General features: G+C 42.8%; 5 protein-coding genes and 1 long non-coding RNA gene across 6 annotated transcripts in view; 4 read left to right on the top strand and 2 right to left on the bottom strand.

Annotated features, from left to right (window-relative positions):
• Nucleotides 1-4,250: 4,250 nt before the first annotated feature.
• On the bottom strand, nucleotides 4,251-5,193 carry LOC112962206 (histone H2A.J). The gene has a single exon (XM_026058174.1). The coding sequence runs from the start codon at nucleotides 5,146-5,148 to the stop codon at nucleotides 4,759-4,761; it is 390 nt and encodes a 129-aa protein (XP_025913959.1). The 5' UTR covers nucleotides 5,149-5,193; the 3' UTR covers nucleotides 4,251-4,758.
• A 264-nt stretch (nucleotides 5,194-5,457) lies between these two features.
• On the top strand, nucleotides 5,458-6,085 carry LOC112962204 (histone H2B 1/2/3/4/6). The gene has a single exon (XM_026058173.1). It carries the CDS (start codon nucleotides 5,478-5,480, stop codon nucleotides 5,856-5,858), a length of 381 nt encoding a protein of 126 aa, XP_025913958.1. The 5' UTR covers nucleotides 5,458-5,477; the 3' UTR covers nucleotides 5,859-6,085.
• A 1,003-nt stretch (nucleotides 6,086-7,088) lies between these two features.
• LOC112962203 (histone H1.10) lies at nucleotides 7,089-8,014 on the bottom strand. Its single transcript, XM_026058172.1, has one exon. It carries the CDS (start codon nucleotides 7,974-7,976, stop codon nucleotides 7,314-7,316), a length of 663 nt encoding a protein of 220 aa, XP_025913957.1. The 5' UTR covers nucleotides 7,977-8,014; the 3' UTR covers nucleotides 7,089-7,313.
• A 130-nt stretch (nucleotides 8,015-8,144) lies between these two features.
• Nucleotides 8,145-13,040, top strand: LOC112962205. The gene is made up of 2 exons (XR_003252228.1): nucleotides 8,145-8,669; nucleotides 12,753-13,040. It is a non-coding gene; the product is annotated as an uncharacterized LOC112962205 (long non-coding RNA).
• An 8,631-nt stretch (nucleotides 13,041-21,671) lies between these two features.
• Nucleotides 21,672-22,138, top strand: LOC112962201 (histone H4). Its single transcript, XM_026058170.1, has one exon. It carries the CDS (start codon nucleotides 21,752-21,754, stop codon nucleotides 22,061-22,063), a length of 312 nt encoding a protein of 103 aa, XP_025913955.1. The 5' UTR covers nucleotides 21,672-21,751; the 3' UTR covers nucleotides 22,064-22,138.
• A 1,429-nt stretch (nucleotides 22,139-23,567) lies between these two features.
• LOC112962197 (histone H3-like) overlaps nucleotides 23,568-23,971 on the top strand; it is a 4,717-nt gene continuing 4,313 nt past the window's right edge. Inside the window, exon 1 of the mRNA XM_026058165.1 lies at nucleotides 23,568-23,967. Coding sequence (XP_025913950.1) covers nucleotides 23,574-23,967 — 394 coding nt within the window. The 5' untranslated portion in view covers nucleotides 23,568-23,573. The remainder of the gene's footprint in view (nucleotides 23,968-23,971) is intronic.

Genomic DNA, 23,971 nt, shown 5'->3' on the forward strand with positions numbered 1-23,971 from the left:
CCCCCCGTCGGACCGCCCCCTCCCCGTCTCAGTCTCGCCCTTTGTTCCGTTCAGCCGCGAACGAGCCGCGCTTTCTTCGTCCTCGCGGAGACTCCTCTCGTGGCGCCTTCCCCCACCCCCTCCCGGCGCCGGGAGGGGGGCGCTTCTGCGCCCCCAGCGGCTTCGCGTCTGAGCGGAGCGAGTGGGCAGCGGGGGAGGCTCAGAACGGCCGGAGAGCTGTCGGCGGCGGGGCCTGGTGTGGGACATGCACGGCTCTGAGGCCGCGGCGGCTGCAGTTCCCCGGGCTGCACCTCCCTTCTCCCCCGCCTCTCCTGCCGCCGCCCGCCCTGCTGCGCGCACCGCGGGAGCCGGACTCGGCTTCGGCAGCCGCCGGCCGCTTCGTCCTTGTCACCGTGTTACGGCCTCTGGGATAGAAACACCCTCACTAGTGTGTACCTGACCCCAGCAGGCAGAAGGAAATACTATGGACATCATCAGAAAAAAAAAAAAGTGTGGATAACACCTGAAAATGAATAGTATACATATAATTTTACTTCAAATGAAAAATACAGCAGAGTTTTTAGATTGTTCACGTTTTTGCTAATGAACCCAGAATACATTCTTTTTACAGTATGCTGAATTGTATTTACAAAATGGATAAATAAATAAGCGAAAAGAGTTAGGAATCCATTCTTGTAAATGCGTTAAGATTTTGTTTCATCTATTTTACACACTGACAATAAAGGTATAACTATTAAAATTCATGTTTCTTATATTGTTGATATTTTATACAATTTAAACATGCCTACCTTCTAAAATATTTGGTTCAATTTTTGAATCTCAATCTATTCTACCCATTTGCTACACCCTGCATTGTGCAAATTTAATTTTCCTGTGTTTATGTACTTTGCAGTAATATTTTCCTCACCAAAAGGCTTCCATCGTTTTTTATATTTTTTCTTTCTTCTGCTGTTTATTTTCACACAAGTTTCATGTTTGAGAATGTTCAGTTCTTTTAACAAGTCCCTGGTTTACTTAAAAGCAAGTCCTAACAGAATTTCAGTTTACTTTTCTACAATAAAGGCTAGATTCTGTTTTGGAGTTTTGTTTTATACACATACACACACATATACGTACAAATATATTGAAAATACATACATACATTAAATTATATATATAGTACACTTATGTGTGTATTTATCTGACTTAATTCCCAAATTTAATTTACAAAAGTTGAGCAAAATGTCCATTATATTCCTTGGCAACATATATTCCCCAAATTCAGGGAAAAATGTGACTGATGTTTTCATGTATTATATTACACTTGTCCAGAATGAATATCTTTTGCATGATTGTAATTATAAGTAGGCCTGTAAATTCCATTTTAATTCAAACAGTTATTTTAAACAACTTTAAGTGGAAGTATTGCCACTTAGTAGAGAAATACATATGACTTGGACTAGCAAAAGTACATTTAGTTTAGATTACGTTCACTCTGTGACTGAACCGAATGAACTAATTGCCCCCCCCCCCCCAAACTGCAATGTATGGCACAAGCAGAGCTGCCAGTCTGCTATCTAACATTATCATTTGACTCCACTGTTGGAAACATGCTTTGTTCTCCATACCTGAATTTCAGTGTCCAGACAAGCTTCCTGAAGCAGTGGAGTGCTAGAAGACTTTAAGCAATCTTCTGCTTTCTCAAGAATCCTAAAGCAATTACAGGAAACATTTTAATCCATGAGAATCATTAATTATTGATAGCTCTAAATGCAAGAATATTCTTGTGCAACTTTTCCTCCAGTAATATAACCACTGGAAGACTTTGAAAATCATTTCTTAAAGCATTTCAGCAGAACTTCTAAGTGATGTGGGCACTGAGACCAGTAGCTCACATTAATTACTGCAAACTTCCTTTCCCCAAAGCATGGAGCACCTTTGAAATACTTGAACATCATACTTCCTGGATAGCTGTCTTGAATATAGGTTGCTACAAGTGGCCATAGAAACAGTTCCCAATGGTTTTTGTTACTGACATTGTCACATTGTCAGTTCTCTCATGGATTTTTTTTTTTAAGCCAGAAACATTTTAAGTAGAAAGAAAACTTTGCTGCTGAATACAATTTCTAATGAAGTTGCTTTTGCTACAACTTCAGGACAGTAAGTACCGGATCGAAATTTAGGACACCCCCACTCCCTCCCCAGTTCCAGGAACTACATTTTTGGTGAGTTTGGACACATAGTACTAGGAGTAAAACAAGAAAAGAAACTTTGCAAATCTCTGTTTTTTTTGTTTTTTTTTTTTAAACCCTAGCTTTCTCAGTGTGCTTCATTCAGGACTGTGCCCCAATTTTTTCCATTATACTAGCATTTTAAAGCAACATCTTCAGCTCAACTATACATGACAATATATTATTAATAAGAAAATATCAGCAGATCTTCCTATTAATATCACACACTTCTGCAAAGTTATGATAATTTTATTGAGAGCTTACATGATAATTTAAATTTAAATCTGTATCTCCTACAACAGGGATAATGATAATAATAATTTGCAAATTAGAAGACATGTAAGGTTATTTTTATACAATGCATCATTCCTAATATTGCAGACAAAGTAAAGGTGAAAAGGGGTGCAAAAATTTTTAATCTTATGTTTTATGTATGTTGTTCTAAAACTTTTGATATATAAACTGACATTACTGAGTAGTCCCTAAACATAACCAATCTGTAATGTTGTGGGGGTTTGCTTTTTTTATATATAGTGCATATTCTTGGGAAAGGGTATTGGAATCAAGTGATACAGCTAACTAAGGCACCGTATGATATGGATCTCCTCTTTACTATTATGTATGGGTTTTTTGCAAAAGAAAGAAATATTTATCTGTTGAAACTCACCTTCACTACATTCCTTCACATAGTACAGCTAGTCTGAAAGACAACAGTCTTCATAACCAAAAATTTGCCAGCGTTATCATCACCCAGCCCAGCTTGCCTTACAACTGTCTGATACAGAACATATTTACATTAAGTTTAGAGGCAACATCATGTCATGTCACCACAGGGTGACATCTGATAAAATCACTTGTAGCTAAGAATGAACACAAGGAATGCTAATAAATAGCAAAATTATCACAGAGCGTGAAACTCAAGTTACTGAAGCGAGCAGAGATGGAGTGAGTAAAATAAGTTCTTGGAAAGAGATCATGGAGAAAATCCTGAATTACAGGCTGGATAGAAGAATCCTGAGTGATGCGCTGGACTTACTTCTGCACTCAGAGAAGTGCAAGGGCCTCTCTGGCAGTGTTGACTGTCTCTGTTTGCAATACCTATGAGCTGGTTCAAGTCAAAATCCTACTCCTGGAGACAGAGGCTCTGAACTTTCTCTGGATTCCAGTGTTTTGATCCAGAGAATGGCTTCCTCGTATGCACATATGTGGGGAGATCTGTTCTTGATATTAGAGGTAGAACTGATGTGCGTGTTAAAATACAACTTTTATATCATCACAGTTCAACAGGAAATACAAGTGCCAGAAGATAAGAAGTTGCTACTGCTAATGAGAAAGAAGCAGCATTGTGGCAACAGCACAGCACTAAATGCATCCATTTCTAAGCAAAACCATTAAACATAGGTGCTGTCACTATATCAGTCTATGTCTCTTCTCACTTGATCCCTCATGTCCTCCTTCAGCTGTGAGGGAAACTTACCTAAAAAGCCTTTCTGCTGCAGCCAGGGGGAAGGTCCAGGCCCAAAGCAGCCCTCCTTTTCCCCAGAGGACAGGCAGAGCAGAGGTGCTGAACACATAGGGGCTACAGGCCTCATTGTGTTGTGCTGCAGCCCCTGCCATCAGATAAAGCTCCCAAGAACAACATAACACGAGGCATCAGCTGGACAGTCTTTCTCACAGTACACAATATGACTCTAAAAGGTTTTAATAGTGTACTTTTGGGTGTTGCTTGTGCCAACAGAGTAGATTAATTCAAATGATATTGCCCACTGTTAACTGATCTAACAGATAAGAATAGTTAGGCAGAGTTGGTCAATTTGAAAGACTGGCATATTTGAAAACCCCACTTAAAGTAAGACTATCAGTGCTGCTGGGAGTTTCTCTTGAATGGGAAGATGTTCATGCTTTACAGTGCTAGCCTGACTAGTTGAGGATCTAGATAAATACAGACTATTTCCCCTTAAGAATTCCTAGTTCCAGTTCTAAATAACACAAAATTCAGTAACAGGAGGGTTTTATATCTTCTAAAGAAAAACACAGACCTACAAAGACAGGTTTATTTATTTTTAGATGTAGCACCATGTGACTGGGCATTCTCCTTATATTTCTTTTCATGCCATATACAGCTTTTTATATTTAATTTTTTAGTTAATCCTCCATGTTTAAGATGATAATTCCTGAAGTAGCCTTTAAAGTAAATCACGAAAACAACTGAAACATGAAGAACAAACAGTAACTTAGCAAACTTCTTACACAAGAATCACAAGAGCCATTAGATTAATGGAAAAAAAATTACAACGTTCCTTCTGTAAAAAAAGGAATTAGGAAATACCACACTGCTCTCAGGCAGAATTTTTAAGAAACATTGTAACTAAACACTGACTTAGCTCCTTATCAAAAACAAACACAACATGCACAAAAAACTTATAATCAAAGCACTTTTGCAAAGAAAGCAACTCAACTCTTTTTTGATCGTGTGGGTGGCTCTGAAAAGAGCCTTTGGGTTATATGTTATGTTTCGAAAAAATCCAAACAGTTTTACTAGCTAAGTTTACTTGCTTTTAGCCTTATGGCTCTCAGTCTTCTTGGGCAGCAGCACCGCCTGGATGTTGGGCAGCACGCCGCCCTGCGCGATGGTGACCTTGCCCAGCAGCTTGTTGAGCTCCTCGTCGTTGCGGATGGCCAGCTGCAGGTGGCGCGGGATGATGCGCGTCTTCTTGTTGTCGCGCGCCGCGTTGCCCGCCAGCTCCAGGATCTCGGCCGTCAGGTACTCCAGCACGGCCGCCATATAAACAGGGGCTCCAGCTCCCACTCGTTCCGCATAGTTTCCTTTCCGGAGCAGCCGGTGTACACGGCCCACGGGGAACTGCAGCCCGGCCCGCGACGAGCGCGACTTGGCTTTGGCCCTTACTTTGCCTCCCTGTTTCCCACGACCCGACATCCCGGCTCTGCTGCGAAAACACCACCACCTCTCCAAGAAAAAAAAACAGAGACTCGTAATGACGCAAAGACTCTTCCTCTTTTATCCCTTCCCTGGGCGGGATTGGCTCTTAACGATTGGCTAAAAGCAGTCATTGTTAGCTCAGCCAATGAGAAGGCGGATCTTATTTGGTCCAATCGCGGACAATGACTCGCCTCCCCACAATAGTGTCCAATCAAATTGTACAATCTGGAGCCCTTGTATTTGCATAACGGCCCTATAAATAAAGGGCACAGCGGCCATTTTAGCTGTTGTTCGTGTTGATTGATCTTAAGAAAAGCGTTGTTAAAATGCCTGAACCGGCGAAGTCCGCACCCGCGCCCAAGAAAGGCTCCAAGAAGGCGGTGACCAAGACGCAGAAGAAGGGCGACAAGAAGCGCAAGAAGAGCCGCAAGGAGAGCTACTCGATCTATGTGTACAAGGTGCTGAAGCAGGTGCACCCGGACACGGGCATCTCGTCCAAGGCCATGGGCATCATGAACTCCTTCGTCAACGATATTTTCGAGCGCATCGCCGGCGAGGCGTCGCGCCTGGCTCACTACAACAAGCGCTCCACCATCACGTCGCGGGAGATCCAAACCGCCGTGCGGCTGCTGCTGCCCGGTGAGCTGGCCAAGCATGCCGTCTCTGAGGGCACCAAGGCTGTCACCAAGTACACCAGCTCCAAGTAGAGCGTCCTGGACCGTCAGTTTTAACCCAAAGGCTCTTTTAAGAGCCACCCACGTGCTTCTTGAAAGAGCTTTAACACGTGTGTATACGGGTCATTTCAGAGCGTGAACATACAGTCACAAATATTTTTAAATGCGCTTTTTAAATCGGTTCTTCAGAGTTTGTGCTGAGTAAAATCTCAAAGACGGTGAAATAAAGCAAGTTCAAAGGTGCCTATTAAGTTACTTTATAGCTGTGTTCTGTCAAATGCTCCTTTATCTCTTCCAAGAAACATGAATACGACCTTTAAGCTTGATTTGGAATAGAGTGCACTAAGCACTAATTACTGCTAACTGGATCATTAGGAAGAAATTTCCCAAGCTCTTAACAGCACTTATTCACTCTCCTCTCTTAAAAAAAGTAGGGAAAAGAATATAAAGGACCGTGATAATGTTTTGCTAAGTGATCCCGGGATGCTGTAGGCTTAAAAAGTTTTTTCCTTCCGTACGAGAGGACAGGAGTTAGCCTAATAGATTGCGTGACACGGCGCAGAACACTAGGAGGAGCGACAACACCGCTAACACACGGTAGAGGGTCTGGGAGGACGAACCTGCCCGGGGATGTGATGCCGGGATCGCCGCAGCCGGCGCCGGCAGCGCGCGGTGTCCCGGCGGGTAGCGCGGGCTTTTCGAAATTTCTCAGTCGCCCAATAAGCAGCTCTGGTCTCCCCTATCAGCCAATCAGACCTGGCCGAAGGCAGGGCGCCCCGGCCCCGGTGCTCCCGAGCACTCCGCCGTCCGCTGCGAGCGGACGCCGAAACCCGGGCGCACAGCATTCCGCACCGGCGGGTCCTGAACGCGGGCCGCAAGAGCTCCTGACGCTGGCGCTTCCCTAAAACCAGGCCGGCAAGGTGAGGAAGAGCACTATTGGTAGCTCCGCCCGCCTACCGCCCCGGCAAACTCGTTCTCTAACAGCAGATCTGTGAAGTCACGCAGAAATTAGGAACTGCCCAGCGGTCCCCTGACAGCGCTGCCGGAGCGGAAAGGTCATCTCCAAGGACGCGGCGGAGCCGTGCTGAGAGTTTGCAGCTACGGGGGCTAAAGGGTGTGGCAATCGCACACAGGCTGTTAGGAACCGCACTAGTTAAAGCACCACAAGGAACCTGTACGCCCCAACGCGTCACGAGCCCCCCCCCCCCCCGTCAGTCCCTTTAACAAATGCACCCTTTTGCGGGGCTCAGAAAAAGAAAGCAATTTCCCAGGGAATGTAAACTTTATTTTTCCAAGTCCTAACGTAACGACGGCCAGAAGTTCAGCGTCCCATCCACTGCACAGACCAACGTCCCACACGGATAGTGGTGTGTGGTTAGCTCCGCTGCAGGCGCGGAGTTCGGTGACGGAGCGTATCAGCCCTTTTTCGGACAGTTGTGGGTGGCTCTTAAAAGAGCCGTTGGGTTTAAGTACTTCCACTTCAACACTTCACTTTTTGGGGGCCGCCTTCTTCGCCTTGGCCGCTTTGGGCTTGGTCGCCTTGGGCTTGGCAGCCTTGGGCGCAACCTTTTTCGCCTTGGCCGGGCTCTTCGCTGCCTTCTTGGGCTTTGCAGCCTTGGCAGCCTTCTTGGGGCTCTTGGTCGCTTTCTTGGCAGCAGCAGCCACCGGCTTCTTCGCTTTCTTGGGGCTCTTCTTCACCGCCGCCGCCGCCGCCTTCCTGGGCTTCTTGGCGGCGCTCGCGGGTTTCTTGGCCGCCGGCTTCTTGGGCTTGGCTGCCGCTGTGCGCTTCTTCGGGGCTTTTTCTTTCGTTTCGCCAGGCTTTTTGTTAAGCCGAAAAGAGCCGGAGGCGCCGGTGCCCTTGGTCTGCACCAGGGTGCCCTTGCTGACGAGGCTCTTGAGCCCCAGCTTGATGCGGCTGTTGTTCTTCTCCACGTCGTAGCCACCAGCAGCCAGCGCCTTCTTGAGCGCCGCCAACGAGAGCCCCTTGCGCTCCTTGGAGGCGGACACGGCCTTGGTGATCAGCTCGGTGACGCTGGGGCCCGAGGGCTTGCGGGCTTTGGAGCCGCCCGCCGCCTTCTTCGGCTTCTTGGCGGCGGCTTTGGCGCCGGGAGCCGCGACCGCGGGCGCGGCGACGGGAGCGGTCTCCGACATCGCGGCAGAGACTTCTTCCTAATCAAAAGAAAGTAATTGGGCTACAGTAACCCCGATGCCTGAATTTATAGCGAAGCGGTGATCTGTGATTGGTGCTTTGCAGAGCCCGCCTAACTGTTAGCCAGGAAGAGCTTTTCGTCCTCTCAGTTTGTGTTTCTTCGGAGTTATAAATTCACACTTTTTGTAAAATATTTGCCACGAAATCACCCCGTTTCTTAGGGCAGTAAAGTCAAGACCGTGGAGTTTCATTCGGGGGAGTTTCCCCGTACAGGGATGTAAGATGAGTGAAAAAAGATGTGTTTAACCTCGCGTCCTGAAGCTACGGAGAGCCCGGGAACGGCTAACTTTTGTTTTTCCTTCTAAATTAAAAACCAACCCTTAGTTAAAAAACCTCCCCCGTAATGAAATCTCGTTCTTTAGGGGGTTTTCTCCAGATTAGAATAGAAACTGAGGGGACAGCTTCATTATTTTTGCCGTAAATTGATTTCAAAGAGAAGGAAGTAACACAATTTCATGGCTGAGCTTTGAATATGGATAAAGAATCGGCTCCCTTAACCATATCTTTAACTATTAAGGATACAGTATTTCTACTGAATTTCGTGTTTTGGGAAAGTAAGAGACCTTCAGAGGAATATGTATACTGTCGAAATGTATCTGGAAACTGTCACGACTCTGCATTTTTGGTGGTGTTCTGTAAGTGAAAAGCAGTATTCTGATATTTTTTGAAATAGTTTCTGTTTATAAGAAGTAGCTGTCAATGCCTAGATAATGCATATAAATGCCGGATAAACTGCTACTTTAATGCTTTATTAGTTAAAATAATGTATACGACTATTCTTTTTTTAGGACTGGTAGCAAGTCAGAAGCAGATTTATAGAGAAATAAAAAGTCACACAGATATAGAATGTATATCATATACTTCTTAAACATTAATGGAGTCAGCTGGAATCTTACTTCTACCCAGATAAATTCAGTAATACAGAAATCTGTCTTCTCTGAATAGAAATGCTTCAGACTAAATGTTATTTACCTATATTTAGACACAGTTTATTTTGTACATAGGCTTCATAAAACATGCCATTCTCTTCTTTAAAGGAAAAGAAAAACACTCCTCAGTTTAAGTGTACAATCGAAACCTTAGAATATTGAAATCATTTTTAGACAATGTTCATAGATCAGAATCATCTTTAATTATCATAATCCTATTTAATTATCAATTCTCATAAAGTTACAAAAAAAATGAATTCCGTTTTTTTTTAAGAGCAGCTACAAATTGCTTATATTGATTTTGGATTTAATCAGAACATAAAGGTCTCGACTAGCATGTAGAAAGCAGCCAGAAATTTGTTCCTAGATTGAAAAAACAAATCGAGCCCAAATTTTATATTCTGCCCCTGTACTTTGTGAGCACTTGTAATGCAAAAACTCCATGGGCTGTTTCAGCAGAAAAGTGTCTCATCTGGCATACGTGAATTTGAGATACTAGAATAAAGTAACATTTTACAAAAGGCCCTTGCATGGAGCTTTATTTATTAAATGTTGAAGACACAATGAAGTTATTTTTGATAGTAAATAGTCTTGACTGAAATGAGATATGTTAAAACAGCAAGGATAAAAACAATGAACTATCACCTTCTGAGATTCCCATGTAGTTATGTTTTTATTCTATTGTGTTTTCATGCATGCAAACTAATAAATAAATTGAAGGGGAGAAAGAGAGGAAGCAAAAAAAAAACAGAGAAAGGGAAAATTTAGACTCTTTAGTACATCACAGTGAAAGGCAGACTGAAGAGCATGCTAAAGGTCTATGGATTCTACTGTGCTTCTTGTGTGAACTTGATGTAGACCCCACATTTAAAAAAAGGAAAAAAAAAAAAGAGCCAATCCAAAGAGTTTGAGTGCTGAGTTTGAAAATCCAAATGAAAAGTAAGAATATAGTTCTGAGAGGTTAAAAAAAAATTTTTTTTACTGGTAGCAAGAGGAGAGCATTATGCTTATATTCCAGATTTACTGGACTGAAATGGCCATAAAGCAGAACCAGACCATGTATGATATAAAAGACAGATCTGGGAAGAGTTGTCATGTATCTGTGTCTGTTTAATGTAACATACATTATTCTGGGCATGAGGGTTGAAAGATGCTTTATGTGCCTTAATCCATAGCTTTGACAATTTAGTGTTAGATCTTTGTAAATCTGTTTTATTATAACTGGTCAGGAAACTGGAAGCAGCTGAGAGTGGATGGTAACTTCTGATGCAAGATCAGGGCTGCAAACCCAGGGACAGGCCCTCTTCTCAAGCAACAGCTTCATCTGCCAGGTCTACACTTTTGAAGAAAATTCCCTTCAAGCCTTCTCTTTGTAAATCTGTTCTCAGTGCACCAAGAGAAGAGGTTTCCTTCCTTTCCCCCATAATTAGACTGTAGATTGGAGGACAACACAGGAGGCAGAAGGAGGTGGTAGAACATGTCCTACTTGGGAGAAGCTGTAAGGAGTTGCTGTCACTTGAAATACACGGCACATAGGGATTGCTATCCTTACTCCATGACAATTTTTGAAGGAGCAATATCATCTCAGTTTTTTGAAAGGAAAGCAGATGAGGAAGTTCCTGACCTGGTGATCTCGAGGACTTCAGACATCTTTTCAGAGGGTGCTTGAAGAGCAGAATTTAGGACTTTTAGTTCTAGCCTTCATCTTCATGTCTTTAAACAGCTCTCTGCTCCACATGCTGACTATTTTTGGTTGCCCTTATGAAGTACACTTAAAGATTTGGCAGTTGGCTTCCAACATTAAGTATCAGGATATTTTATCACCCCTATTTTCTATCAAATCTGCCCTAATCTGCCCAGTGCAGATTATTACTGTCCGATGTCTATGTGATGAGAATTTCCCTGGTCTTACTACCATTTCAGATAGAAGAAAGATTAGCAACAGGCAATTATTATTATTGTTTTTAATGAGAGGGCCTTTAGAAACATGAGATGAGGTGAGAAAGTATGGCTATATTATGGGTATATTACTCCCCCAGATCCAGAATTGAAATGCTCTTGTTAATCAGATAAAACAAAGCTTGTCAACATCTCTTAACAATTTTCGAGTTTAAATTTCTGTAAACAACTGCTAAATGTAACACTGGATCAAAATAATAATGCTTATTTTTTAGAGAGACCAATCACAATGCACTTTACAAACAACAATGATATTGCCCTGGCTGTTTTACCAGTAAGAGAAAAAGACAAGGCAAAGAAATCATCCCACAACTTAATTTAGCAAGTCAAGAACAGAGTAAAGAACAGAAAACAGGTTTGCAACCTGACAAAGAAACGTTCTTATCACCCAATAACATTGCTTAAAACAATTTTTTTTAAGAGTGAACTGATAGTCAGTTTGGTTTGCAGTTTCCCTGTGAAGACACAGGTATTTAAATATGGCTCGTTCTATGCTAATCTTCAACCAAACAGTAAAGATTGAAAGTTCTCCTGGTTTTGCCTTCTAAGTATGCTGTCCCACTGTAAACTCCATTTACTTGTCTCTTACTTAGCAGCTCAAACCATTCTCATATGTCTCCTCAAAGTGCATGGCCTTACTTCCCCAAAATGGAACAGCAGATCCATGTATAATCACACAAGATGTCCCGAATTACTTCTTTGCCTGGCAATATGGGTGCTAGTGAAGATTATATAAAGTCCTACAAGATGCCAGTGAAGACTCAGTTCCTATGCAAGGGTCTTCAAAACAAAATTCTTGACCTGTAACATAAGAAGCCATTCTTAAAATTGTGTAATTAAGAAAAACATATATATATATATATATTTTTTTTCTTATGAGGACAGAGGCTTCGCACTGAGGAGAAACAGCTAGAGGCCAATGAGACAGACTGCAGGATGAGAACAATCCAAAAAAGCTGATTAACCAAACTGAATTGAAAACCTACACTCATTTAATGACATTTACTGTTGTTAGCATGATGAAGGCCCAGAGAAATTATGGATTCTACAGTGAAGCAGCCTTTCTTTATGAGAAAGGATGATTTTACTGACATTCAGGTGACCACTCTTAGTAATAATAATAACGATAATATTAATGGGGGGAAAAATGCACAATGGGATCCAAAGACATTAGTCAAGGCTCTGGCATTCTACAATTGTATTGAAAAAGTTGATTCAGCAATTGCAAAAAATTATATTCTATTATATATATTCTAAGGAATACATTATATTCTAAGGAAGAGATAAGATGTCATGGGACTATAAATAATAAAGAAATCAGTATCCTTTTAGACTATATACTTTAACTGTTATGACAGAAACGTACCACCAAGTTTCATGGTTCAGCATGAGGGCGTCACAGCCTTTCTTTGTTTAGAAGAGATATCTTGCCATCTAACCTAGTACCTAAAGAGACAGGAAAGTTTAGAAGCTTGAGAAAAAGCAGTTTCAGTTTGCTCAAAGCCAAGAAATATAGTTTTGAAGATATGCAAGAAAAATGTCACCCGTACTGGAATCATCTAATGCTGCAGCCCAAACACCAAGACAGAAACACTGAGGTCCATCTGTGGCAAAACAGATATAACAATGTACTTTTGCAGGTATGAAGTGGGTGGGTAGCCAGTGATGCCTTTCTTCAACACATGCACACTGCCACAGCAATATATTTCAATCCTGAGCTTAGGAACAATTCTGATAACTGCTACATTCAAAGCAGGACAAAAAAGGCTTCTCATTCTTGCCAGTCTTGCCAGTCAAAGTTGAGAGCTGAAATTTTTCATATTTTCCCAGGTTCAGCCAACCAGGATTGCTGCCAGTGACATCAAGAACACAGTGATGAGAAGAACAGTGATTTTGAAATTTCAGTGATTAAGAATTACAGAATCTCTGAGAACCAAAGGCACATCTGGAGATCATCTAGTCCAACCCCCTGCTCAAAGCAGGATTAATACAGCAGCCTCCTCAGGCCTGTGTCCAGTTGGGCTTTGAATGACTCCAAGGATGGAGAGGCAACAAACTCTGTGGGCAATCTGTTCTGGTGTTTAACCAACCTTACAATAAAAAAAAGTTTTTTTCTTGTTTCTGTTTCAGTTTCAGTTTGTGCCCATTGCTTCTTGTCATGTCACTGGGCCCTATAGGGAAAGGTCTAGCTCCATCTTCTTTACCCCCTCTCCCCACCATCAATTATTTATTATACACATTGATAAGATCCCCCGGAGTCTTCTCTGCTCCAAGCTAAACAGTCTCAGCTTTCTCAGCCTCTCCTTGTATGTCAGATGCTCCAGTCCCTTACTCATCTTCATGGCTCTCTGGTGGACTCCCTCCAGTACGTCCATGTCTCTCTTGTACTGGGGAGCCCAGGACTGGACCCAGCACTCCAGATGTGGTCTCACCAGGATTGAGTAGAGGGGAAGGATCACCTCTCTCAATATTATTTTGCAACCAGTACTTTTCCACATTAATCTGTGAAACTCGTGCACAGACTAATGCTGAATGGCACTCCTGCCATTTTTTTTTTTTTTTTTTTAAGCTTAATGGTTAAATGAAGCCAGTTTCAAAAAAGACTGTTGCCTCTCACACAGTCCTTAGCTTCAAGGCTTGTCAAGACCAGTTTGAGCTACTCTGAACTGTCCGAATGATAATGTTGATAATGACTGTAGGACCTGCAAAAGCTTTTAGGAGCCTTAGCAAAAATGCCACTTAAAAAAAAAAAAAAAAAAGAAAAAAAGAAAGCTTTGTACTGGGAATGAACAAAAGATTGGTACATGGAAGCAAATAACTGAGAACAAAAAGGTGATCGGGGTGTCGGGATGTCTAATCAAGGTCTGATAGATTCTTGCCTATGAATAGGTAAAGAAAAAACAGCCACACCCCAATCTATGGAGAGGTGACTCCCCTGTGTACAGCAATTTTTTGTTAACCAGGAGGGCAATATCATTTGCTAACCAGCAAAAATGCAGGACTGTATCATTTCAGGACTGAGCCTCAAAATTTCCATGTCTGTCTGGAACATGACAGCCCAAAGCATCAAATTATCCCTTCTGACCTCTGAACCCATTTGGAAAAAGGACTTTTGTATAACCAAGTGTTTTTACTTCTCTCCACCCATCCCTAGGACTGAACAATATTATGTTTCTATTATTACTACTATTGCTGCTGCTGCTGCTGCTGCTGCCGCTGCTGCTATACCATGTAGGAATCCTAGTTATGAGCAGGATTTTGTTCTGCTGGGTTATGTAGACTATAAACTTCTTGTTTTCAACTGAAGCAAAAGAGGCAGATGGTAAATACAGAAAGACAAAGAAATACCAGGTACCAACATGCAAGATGGGAAATTTAACCTTATCTGTAACTCTTGCTAAATATCTGGAAAAATTGTAATATGGCATCTGAACCTATGTCTGACTGCTGTCTGTTTTCCCAGGTGTATTAATGAACAGTCAACTGCTTTGTCTTTTTTATGAATCAGACTGCAAATACTAATCCAGTCAGACACTGAAATTGAAACTAGGTCGTCCACGCAGGAACTGTAAGTCGTATCCCTTCTGTGGCACTCAGGATGTACATGTACTTAAATGCTATTTCCTAAGCAACCAAAGGTAGTTTCAGACCTTCATGTGGAGTGACAGGAAACAGGATGCTGAAAACTCACTTGAAAAAAGATAATACTCAGTAGACCCAGCTCTGCATCCAACATATGTAGCCACTCAGTTACTCTTAACATATCTGAAGATCGTGAGTGAGAGCTAAACACAAAGTAAGGTGTTTGGTGGTGCAGATTTATGCATTTCTTTCATTTATGGACTCAGCACATGCTGAGAAAAGAATGCCTTACTGATATCGAGCTCTCCTAATTACCAACTCAGGCAAATTAAAATCAGGTATGAACAAAAACACATATTTACAGCACTCAAAACAAACAATTGTTTTTCAGACATAGGTGAAGAAACTTATATCATGCTTAACTGGCTTATTCCAACATTAAATTTAAAAAGATTCTCATTAATGGATAATATGTTTAACTGTAGCTGAATGATATGCTGCAGATTTTCCCTCCATTTCATTTCATTTTAGGAGCTCTCACAAGTATAGAAAAATATTAGAAATGAAACTACTAATCAGGGGAACTTGGTCTAGCACAACACACACACACAGAGGGTATAAAGTTATATTTGAACGTTTGTGATTGTCAACTATCAGATTAAAGTGGTGTGTCACACAGAGTTCTGCAACGGTCAGTCCCAGCTCTGGCATAATTTTATTAGTGATCTGAATTACATAATACAGAGTACATCTATAAGTGTTATGGGTGTCAACAAGCTAAGAAATGCCAAAATGATGTAGGACAATTATGAATTGAAAAATGCATTATAAATTCCTTATAAATTGGTGATATTTTCTTTAAAAAAGTGGAAGGTACTTCACTAAAAAAGAACTATATTAGTTTTATAAATATAGGACAGTAATAGTCGGCTATGTAGCACTTGAGTAGATCTGGATCTTCCAGTTACAGTTCTAGGTTGACAATGAATCAATAATATTATGTTACTGGTTATGAAGGAGGGGACACTTGTAACAATCCAGCCTGCAAGACAGGTGGAGATCTTCCACTCTAATCAGGACTGTCATAGTCTCACTTGGAGTTTTATGCCTAGTTTTGAGTACCAGACTTCAAGTAGTAAGATCTATAAAATAATAATACACAAAGGAGAGCAACAGTATTTATCAGAGAGGTCTAGGAAACATTTTCTAGTGGAAAAGCATACACAGTTCTAGTTGTCTGACTTAAAGAGAAGGATGAAAAAAATTAGGTTGCTTCTCAAATATTTAAGAAACAAAGGGTAATGGAGTGATTTGTCCTCAGTATCCATAGTGGTAAAGATAAGAAGTAATGCCCTTCATTACAGCAAATTAGACATTAGGAAAAGTTTTCTAATATAGAGTAGACTGATATACTGGAAAATGTTACTTGGGAAGATTGTGGGGTCTCCAAGGCTCAGTCATACTGAGCAACTATCAGGAATAAAATGGATACAGCTGACTCTTTCCTGATGATGGATGGAGGAACCAACAAAAAATAGCTCATGTCTAGGTGCTGGTAGTTATCACAGAACTACAGATCAGAGAGACTCTACGTGGACAAGAGGTGAGTGCTGGGTGCAACACACCTGCATTTTTAGGTTCTTGACACCATCTTCCACAGCATTCTCATTTGGGAGCTGGGGAAGTATGGGCAGAATCAACAGGCTGTTAGGTGAGTCGAAAATTGGCTGCCTCACAGGGCTCAAAGGGCTGCAATTAATAACTTAACATCTGGATGGCACTCAGTAAAGAGAAGAGTGCCCCAGGGCTTAATACCAGAATTGATATTATTCTGTTTTTTTCAGTAACAAGCTGGATGATAAGACAGAATGTACCCTTGGCAGATTCGTGAATGATACTAAGTTAGGAAGGGTAGATAAGGCCAAATGTTAGATGTTAAATTCAGAGGGACTTTAACAAACTTGAGAGGGTGGCTGCCTACCTCCTGAAAGAGCTGTTGGCCTTTCTGTATGAAGTCCCTGCGGATTTGGCCCAAGAATTGCTAATACTCTGTCCCATCCTCTATATGAGCTGATCATCGTTGGTCTTTCCTAACAGCTGAGACCTTAAAGGGGAGCCTGAAGCTGTCTCCAGACCCAAATATTAAATAAAATCCTGTAAGCCACTAGGGCTGAGTCCTTCCATCCAAAACATTACAGAAACAAAGACAAGCACAGCAGCAGTGTCTGGACACACCAACACAATGTGCAGCACCATTTTCCAGACTCAGCTTCCTCCAGGCACACACAGTCCAAAACAAAATTAAATATATTCCTAAGGAATACCTACAGAAAATTCATTATGTGGAAGATTACGTCCCAGAGAGATTGCTGGGACAAGACAGGACCTCAGCTGTACTCACAAAGCTAAGGGACTTGGCACAGTTCAACAGGAAAGCTTGTTGTCCAATGAAGTTCTGGAGGAGCACAGATAAGAGGTGGAGCTGATCAGTCTCTGTGGTGTGGGAACCATGCTGACAATGTTTTCTTGATATGTCTTTCCAGCCTAATCAATGTCCAGTGTATCAGGAGACCTGTGCTGCTTTAAGTGCCAGTCTAGAAAGCAGAGTAAACATTTAAGAAAAGTGCTGAGAGAACATTTAGATCAAGTGTTGGCTGTGGTTGCTGAGTTGCTGATTTGCTTTCTGCTACCCCTTACCAAAATCCAGGACTAGCATGGCATGCTACAAAGCTCTGATCTCCGTGGGTTGTCCCACTGCTGGAGAGCAATCTGGAGTGTCTGTTGCAGAGGTCTGGCTGGGTTTGTCCATTCCTGGTCTTCCCAGGGGAGGCCCAGAGCTCAGGCAGCTTCGACAATATGGATGGGTCACTTCTGCCCCCAGTCTCATCATGTTGCCCTCTCTCTTCTCTCCCATGTCCTAGAACAGCTCCACATGAGCAACTGGGTGTATTAGTTTATTCCTGACACCACAAGCCTAGTCTCAGCAGTCCTCTAGCCTTTGCTCGCAGACCACCAGCTATTCAGTGAGCCTGCCCAGCCCCCTGCTCTTGCCTGTGGAGCAGTTTGTAGATGGGGGAACCACCAGACTGCAATTGGAAGCCACAGCTGGATGTTTCCTAAGACTGATGACATGGGAAAGGGAGACCCATGTATCTTAGCAACCTTGCAGCTTGTGCATGGTTGGATGTGGACAGGGCCAGTGCTAGCCTTCTCCTCCAAGGCAGAGTGGGAGAAACCACACTCAGTACTCCAGAGTCACACCAGGGTGGCCCAGAACAACTGTCCTGAAAGCTGTTGATTCTTGCGTGTGAGAAAGCCCTAGGAAGGGTGTCTTTGTAATTCTGGTACGCACAGTATTGTTTTGAAAGGAACTTGGAGACATCTGGCCTGGTGAGGAGGTGTGAGTGCGGCAGGACCACGTGTGCACTTGGGTGCCACTGCCTGCCAAGGACAACATTCTTGTGGCAGTGCACGTGCAGTGTCCTTTCCTGTGATCTGCTGTTGGAGACCAGTCCTGTGACATCATTGTTTCCCATGCAGAAACAGCAACCAGCTCCTGCTGTTTTGCAGAGCAGTGACTCAAACAACTCTCAATTTCCCTTGCAGACAGCTGATACAGGACAGAGGAAGCCAGATGGCTTTTGCAAGATTTTGCCCCTCTGTGGATCGTCTTCTGATCTGTCAGAAGCTGCCCTCTGTGTGTGGCAAATTACACCCTCAAAGGTCAGCCCAGACTGCTTCTTTCCTCTCTCTGCTCCCCTGAACTATGAAGAGACTCTCCAGGGCGAGGCTGCTGGGCCATGACAGAGGCAGTTTCTTGACTTATCAATCTCTGTGTGATTTCTGGACTTGGCAGGAAAAGAGAAGTGGGAAATAGCCCAGACAAGAACTGCAGCCCAACCTCTTGATCTCTGACCAAGGATAGACTTCAAAGATAAAGATGGGGATGGGCATCTAAATCTCTGATTGTCTCAGCTAGGGGAGCAGGAGGGGAGAGGAAATTAGTTATCATCATGTCAATCATTTGACTAAATTTATGACCACAGCCCCCTAGACCTTATATGGATCAGTACCAAATAGATAAAGATGATTAACACACAGGGGAGTTGATACCTGTAAAGTACTTAAAACATTTGAATGTTAGGTGACATTGCTGGTTTTGATAAAAAAGCCTAAACCACTCTACAACTATTCTACTGCTAGGAGATCCTTCCCAAATGTCAAATCCCCACATGAAAATCTTGACTTTGGGACCTGCTGTCAAAAGGAAATCTTTCTATGTTGAAAACATTTCTCACCAAAATAATGCACAGTGGGACAGCTACTTGATCTCAGTAAAACAGGCTTGGAGTGTGGCATTGAAGGTGGGACACGTAGGAAGGGGATGCAGAGGATGAGGACAACAGCAATAGACTTAGAAGCCTGGAATGTGCGAAAGAAGCCTGGTCTGGTGCATTTCACGGTCTTACTTACTCATAGGTAGGGGCAGGCCCCGGTTCACCTCTCCTCCTTGGCCAGATTTTCAGAACAGGAGAACAATTTGTTTCACCCCCCTAGAAAGCCCAGGTGAGATTTAATACATTTTCAGCATGGCAAATCAGAAGAGCATGACAAGAGTGCAAAACAGGGGTCTCTACAACCTGTCTCCCTCACAAAGAAGAGATCTCAATTCCCTAATGTCTTTGGAAGGGAGAGAGAATATTTTGAACAGAAAATGATACACCAGCTCTCAATGAGTGGACAGTGCAAGGAATACCAAAACCAACCCAATCCTCATGTAATATTTGAAACTACTAGTTTGAAAAATATCATCTCCTTTCCAGAAGTTTATTCATATATATATTATTACAACATAATGTCCAACAGGATTTTTTTTTGGCTAATATTGATCTAAGAGTTGAAGCCTTAAATTCTATACCTATTCCACCATTTTTTTTTATTTCAGATGAAATTAATAACTCTGCATATTCTAATTATCCAGTTTGAGATTGGTAATATAGACACAATAATCTACAGGAGCCCTATCTACAGTCTTACTGCGCCAAAATTTAAACAAATATATATATATATATAAAAGAATCACATTAATTACCTAGTGGATCAAAAACCACAGTATAAGCAAAATTACAAATGGAAACCAAAAGCCTGAAGTAATAGTCATGGGGATAGACAGAAAGTGATCTCAGCACACTAGAGGCCTGACTTTTTCCCTCTGTCTTGCAGAATCGAATGCATCTTGATTCTATCTTATTGTGGGTCTTTCTTTAGTCTACATATGTGCTAACATATAAAATGTTGAGTGCTCTTGCTAGAGCTCTTTCACGAGTAAGTATGGGAGGGCAAGGAGCAGGAAGGGAGGAGTAATGAAATGTCAAGTTCTGTTGCTTAGCACTAGCAAGTGAGGAGAAGAAAATCATAATCAAGGGAGGAAAAAACTCTGGAATCCTTCTTTTCACTAGTAACAGCAGAAAGGCCTGAAGCTTGTTTGCAGTTTTGTCACTTGTCAGTTCTGTGTAAACAGAAACTGTAGCAAGCCTAAAACATCCTTTTTTTTTTTTTCAGCCCCAGAACCAGGCACATTTCACCTGTTCATTCTTCCCATGCAGAGGAAAGGAGGTGTGAATAAAACTACAGCATATCTATGGATATTTCCCACTGCACCTAGGGATACTTCAGTACCTCTGCACCAGGGATCACAGTTGTTACAGCTTGGATAAAAACTGTGACAGCCTCTGCTGGGTGAACCACTGTAGCTGATTTGAAAGATACAGTGAGGGATGGTTCATTTTGGAAGGCGGAAAAAGCAAAGGTTGTTCATCTGTTTCCTAGTTTGTTGCTTTTCTGAAGTGATGTGTATTAACAAGGTGGAAGAATTATTTAATCTAAAGAATGCCCTTTTTCCTTCTCAAAAGAAGATATAGATTTGATATTTGACAATGAATAATTTTAGGGACAGCAATATATGAGGTATCAGGATAATGAGATCCTCTTTTAGACTTTTAATATAATCAGAGAGCGCAAAAATTCTCTTTAGCTTTATGATGGAATTTAACTTCTTCATTAATTAAGCACACTGAAGGGAACTACTCCCTCCCACTTCAGGAGCCTGTAGTTCAATAGAGATAAACTGTGTATTACGCCTTCTAATATGGCAGTTTGAAAAAGTGAGTGTAGAAGTTATGCTTGCAGTTTCCACATAAAAGGGCAGAAGAAACTCAAAGCTGAAAAATGATAATTCAGTTTTTCAGAATAATTGAAAATTCCATCTAGCAATGTTTATGTGTAAGTCTAGTAGTTTCTGAAGCTCAGGATGTCCTTATGCTGTAACATTTGTAACATCCTTAGCCAAGGATTGCTCCTCGGTTTCATAAATATTAATTCATAATTTCTTTCCTTTCCAGTATACATTTTCAGCCACATAGCAACAGCTAAAGATTGAAAAGCCTGATCTGCAACAGAAAAGGAAGGTGATTTTCTTAGTGGTTAATGTAGCAGAAATTTGAATCAGTAGTTGTACTAATGGACTTATTGCAAAGGATAAATAAATAAAAAAAAAAAATTAAAGAGAGCTGTAGCTCCAAATGAGTAAAATGAGTAAAGGTCACAAACTAATAATACTGAAAAAAAAAATCTCTCTGACTTCTGTTTTATATGCACTTACAGACTCATCCTCGCTTATCTAAAGTTTTGAAGTGTCAAAGTTCCCATTTTAGAAATGGGAGATAGAAAGAAAAAGCACGCGCGCACACACACACATATTTATAGATAGATATATATATCAGAGCCTTGAGGGCAAGCAAATCAAAATAAGAAATCAACAACAACAAGAAAATAATGGTAATTAAAAGTAATTTAAACAAGCATCAGTCATTGCAAGAAAATAAAAAACATACACATATACGGAAACAAGAATATATAAATCAGAGTTGAGTAAAAAAAAATCCCTTCCAAATGTTATGAACATATATCTAATCGGATTCATTTATTTATTTATTTATTGTGGGGAAATTTTTGCTTTACTTGACAAACTTTGTAGCCTCAACAGCGAGCTTTAACAGCTAACTGCAAGTAGGAAGCGAACACGAAGCAGGCAACGTTCCGTCACCCTTTGTGACGAACCCAGAGACAATGTCGGGAACCCCTCCCCCGTCGCGGCGCAGTCCCCAACCAGGTCGGCTCCCACGCGCTATATACCACCGCGCGCCACTGCGACCACCATACTCGTCTCTGGCAGTGCAAACAGAAACATGTCTGGCAGAGGCAAGGGCGGGAAGGGGCTCGGCAAGGGGGGCGCTAAGCGTCATCGCAAGGTGCTGCGCGACAACATCCAGGGCATCACCAAGCCGGCCATCCGGCGCCTGGCTCGGCGCGGCGGCGTGAAGCGCATCTCGGGGCTCATCTACGAGGAGACGCGCGGCGTGCTGAAGGTGTTCCTGGAGAACGTGATCCGTGATGCCGTCACCTACACGGAGCACGCCAAGCGCAAGACGGTCACGGCCATGGACGTGGTGTACGCCCTGAAGCGCCAGGGACGCACTCTCTACGGCTTTGGCGGCTAAAGTGTTTGTTTTGTTTTCGCACCATCTCGACAACCCAAAGGCTCTTTTAAGAGCCACCCACTTGCCCTAGAGAAGAGCTGTATTACTTTAGTTAGATACAAAGCAAACATGTTACTGCTGTTTGTGTCAGTGATGTGTAGCTTTTATTTGTAAATTACTATGTAGCTAGCCCTTGAAGCAGATAAGCACTATAGTGATTACCTCAAGCTTTGTTGCTAGTATGTTAGAGACTGTCCTACTTAAGTAGACTCAAGAATACACAAAGCTATTAATTTCGGGACCGACTGTACAATGCGAGTCTGTACGGAGCCCAGGACCTTTTTCTATTTATTTTCCTGAAAAAATCGGGGTGAATGACAAAAGAGAGTAAAACGCCCTTTACAAGTTTAAAAACCAGCGAGCGGATGCACCGGTCCGGCTGTGAGTCCGTATCCACATCGCCGTCCGGGCACCTTAATGTGGTGGCTCTGTGTTTTTTTCATGTACGTCTTTGTAGCCATATTTAAGTCAATAGTAATCACTGTACTGCCTCTGGGGAAGCGAAAATGTGCGGGGGCTGGGGGTGAGGGAGGGAGGTGGCTTCGGAGTTGCTCTTCCCCGGAGCTCCTTCTCGCCACAGTCCAAACACCAGAATTATCCCAATTTCTCTGAAAGTCGTTTTAGGAAAACGTCCATTATTGTCTGTGCATCCCGTGATTTGAAACTTATGAAGAGGAGTTTGCTCCAATAGAGAGCCCAATCGGGTTTTGCTATTCCGTTTCAATACCGGTCTTCCCGTAGTCTGAAAGCCCTTTTCTGCTCGGACTCAAGGTTATCTCGTCTGGTAAGGGAACATAAATAAGAAATTATAAGCTGGAAAGCTCCAGGACTGCAAAGTCTAACTTCAATATCGTTAGCCTGGGAATACCTTCAATGCGGAGTCAGTTGCAAAGTCATTGAAAATATTATTATTTGCGAATTAGAGCGTCACTCGGAACTTATCACTATTAGTAAGCAGCTAGCTTACCAGATACATTATTACTTTCTATTAGTTCGTACTGAAGTGATCCTTTGTGCGGAAGGGTACGTTACAAGGTTGCTTATTAATGCAAATACATCGGATGTTCGTTTTTTTCAAAGCCCAAGTCTTTTGCGAACACAAAGAAAAGAAAAACATTTTTAAGCATCTGGGAAGGCATGACTTCAAGTTACCGCCCACCGTTAGGGAGAATTAATTTTCCCTATAGATTTCCATCTTCGAGACACAGTATAAAAATCGCGGTAAGAAACAGACACAAAAAAAAAAGAGAGTGGGGACAGCAGGGCATGGGGGGGGGGTGAGGACCGTTGGACGTTGGCGAACAGGCGGGCTTTCGAGGCGGGCTTCTCGAATTTGAAAGTATCCAATAATAATGGCTCGCCGCTGCCAGCCAATCAAGGAGGGGAATACTCTATAAAAGTCTCCACGGCGACAATCGAGCGCTCATTTAGTAGGGCTCGTTCTGAGGAGCAGTTCGGTGCGCTCCGAGCGATGGCGCGGACGAAGCAGACGGCGCGGAAGTCGACGGGCGGGAAGGCGCCGCGCAAGCAGCTGGCCACCAAGGCGGCCCGCAAGAGCGCGCCGGCCACGGGCGGCGTGAAGAAGCCGCACCGCTACCGGCCCGGCACGGTGGCGCTGCGCGAGATCCGGCGCTACCAGAAGTCGACAGAGCTGCTGATCCGCAAGCTGCCCTTCCAGCGCCTGGTGCGCGAGATCGCGCAGGACTTCAAGACGGACCTGCGCTTCCAGAGCTCGGCCGTCATGGCGCTGCAGGAGGCGAGCGAGGCCTACCTGGTGGGGCTCTTCGAGGACACCAACCTGTGCGCCATCCACGCCAAGCGTGTCACCATCATGCCCAAGGACATCCAGCTCGCCCGCCGCATCCGCGG

The sequence above is a fragment of the Apteryx rowi genome, unplaced genomic scaffold (genome assembly GCF_003343035.1).
Source record: "Apteryx rowi isolate R43461 unplaced genomic scaffold, aptRow1 scaffold_1432, whole genome shotgun sequence".
NCBI lineage: Eukaryota > Metazoa > Chordata > Aves > Apterygiformes > Apterygidae > Apteryx > Apteryx rowi.

What these genes read in the sequence shown, in the direction of transcription:
- LOC112962206 (XM_026058174.1), bottom strand. Translation starts at nt 5,148, where the DNA reads ATGTCGGGTCGTGGGAAACAGGGAGGCAAAGTAAGGGCCAAAGCCAAG.
- LOC112962204 (XM_026058173.1), top strand. Translation starts at nt 5,478, where the DNA reads ATGCCTGAACCGGCGAAGTCCGCACCCGCGCCCAAGAAAGGCTCCAAG.
- LOC112962203 (XM_026058172.1), bottom strand. Translation starts at nt 7,976, where the DNA reads ATGTCGGAGACCGCTCCCGTCGCCGCGCCCGCGGTCGCGGCTCCCGGC.
- LOC112962201 (XM_026058170.1), top strand. Translation starts at nt 21,752, where the DNA reads ATGTCTGGCAGAGGCAAGGGCGGGAAGGGGCTCGGCAAGGGGGGCGCT.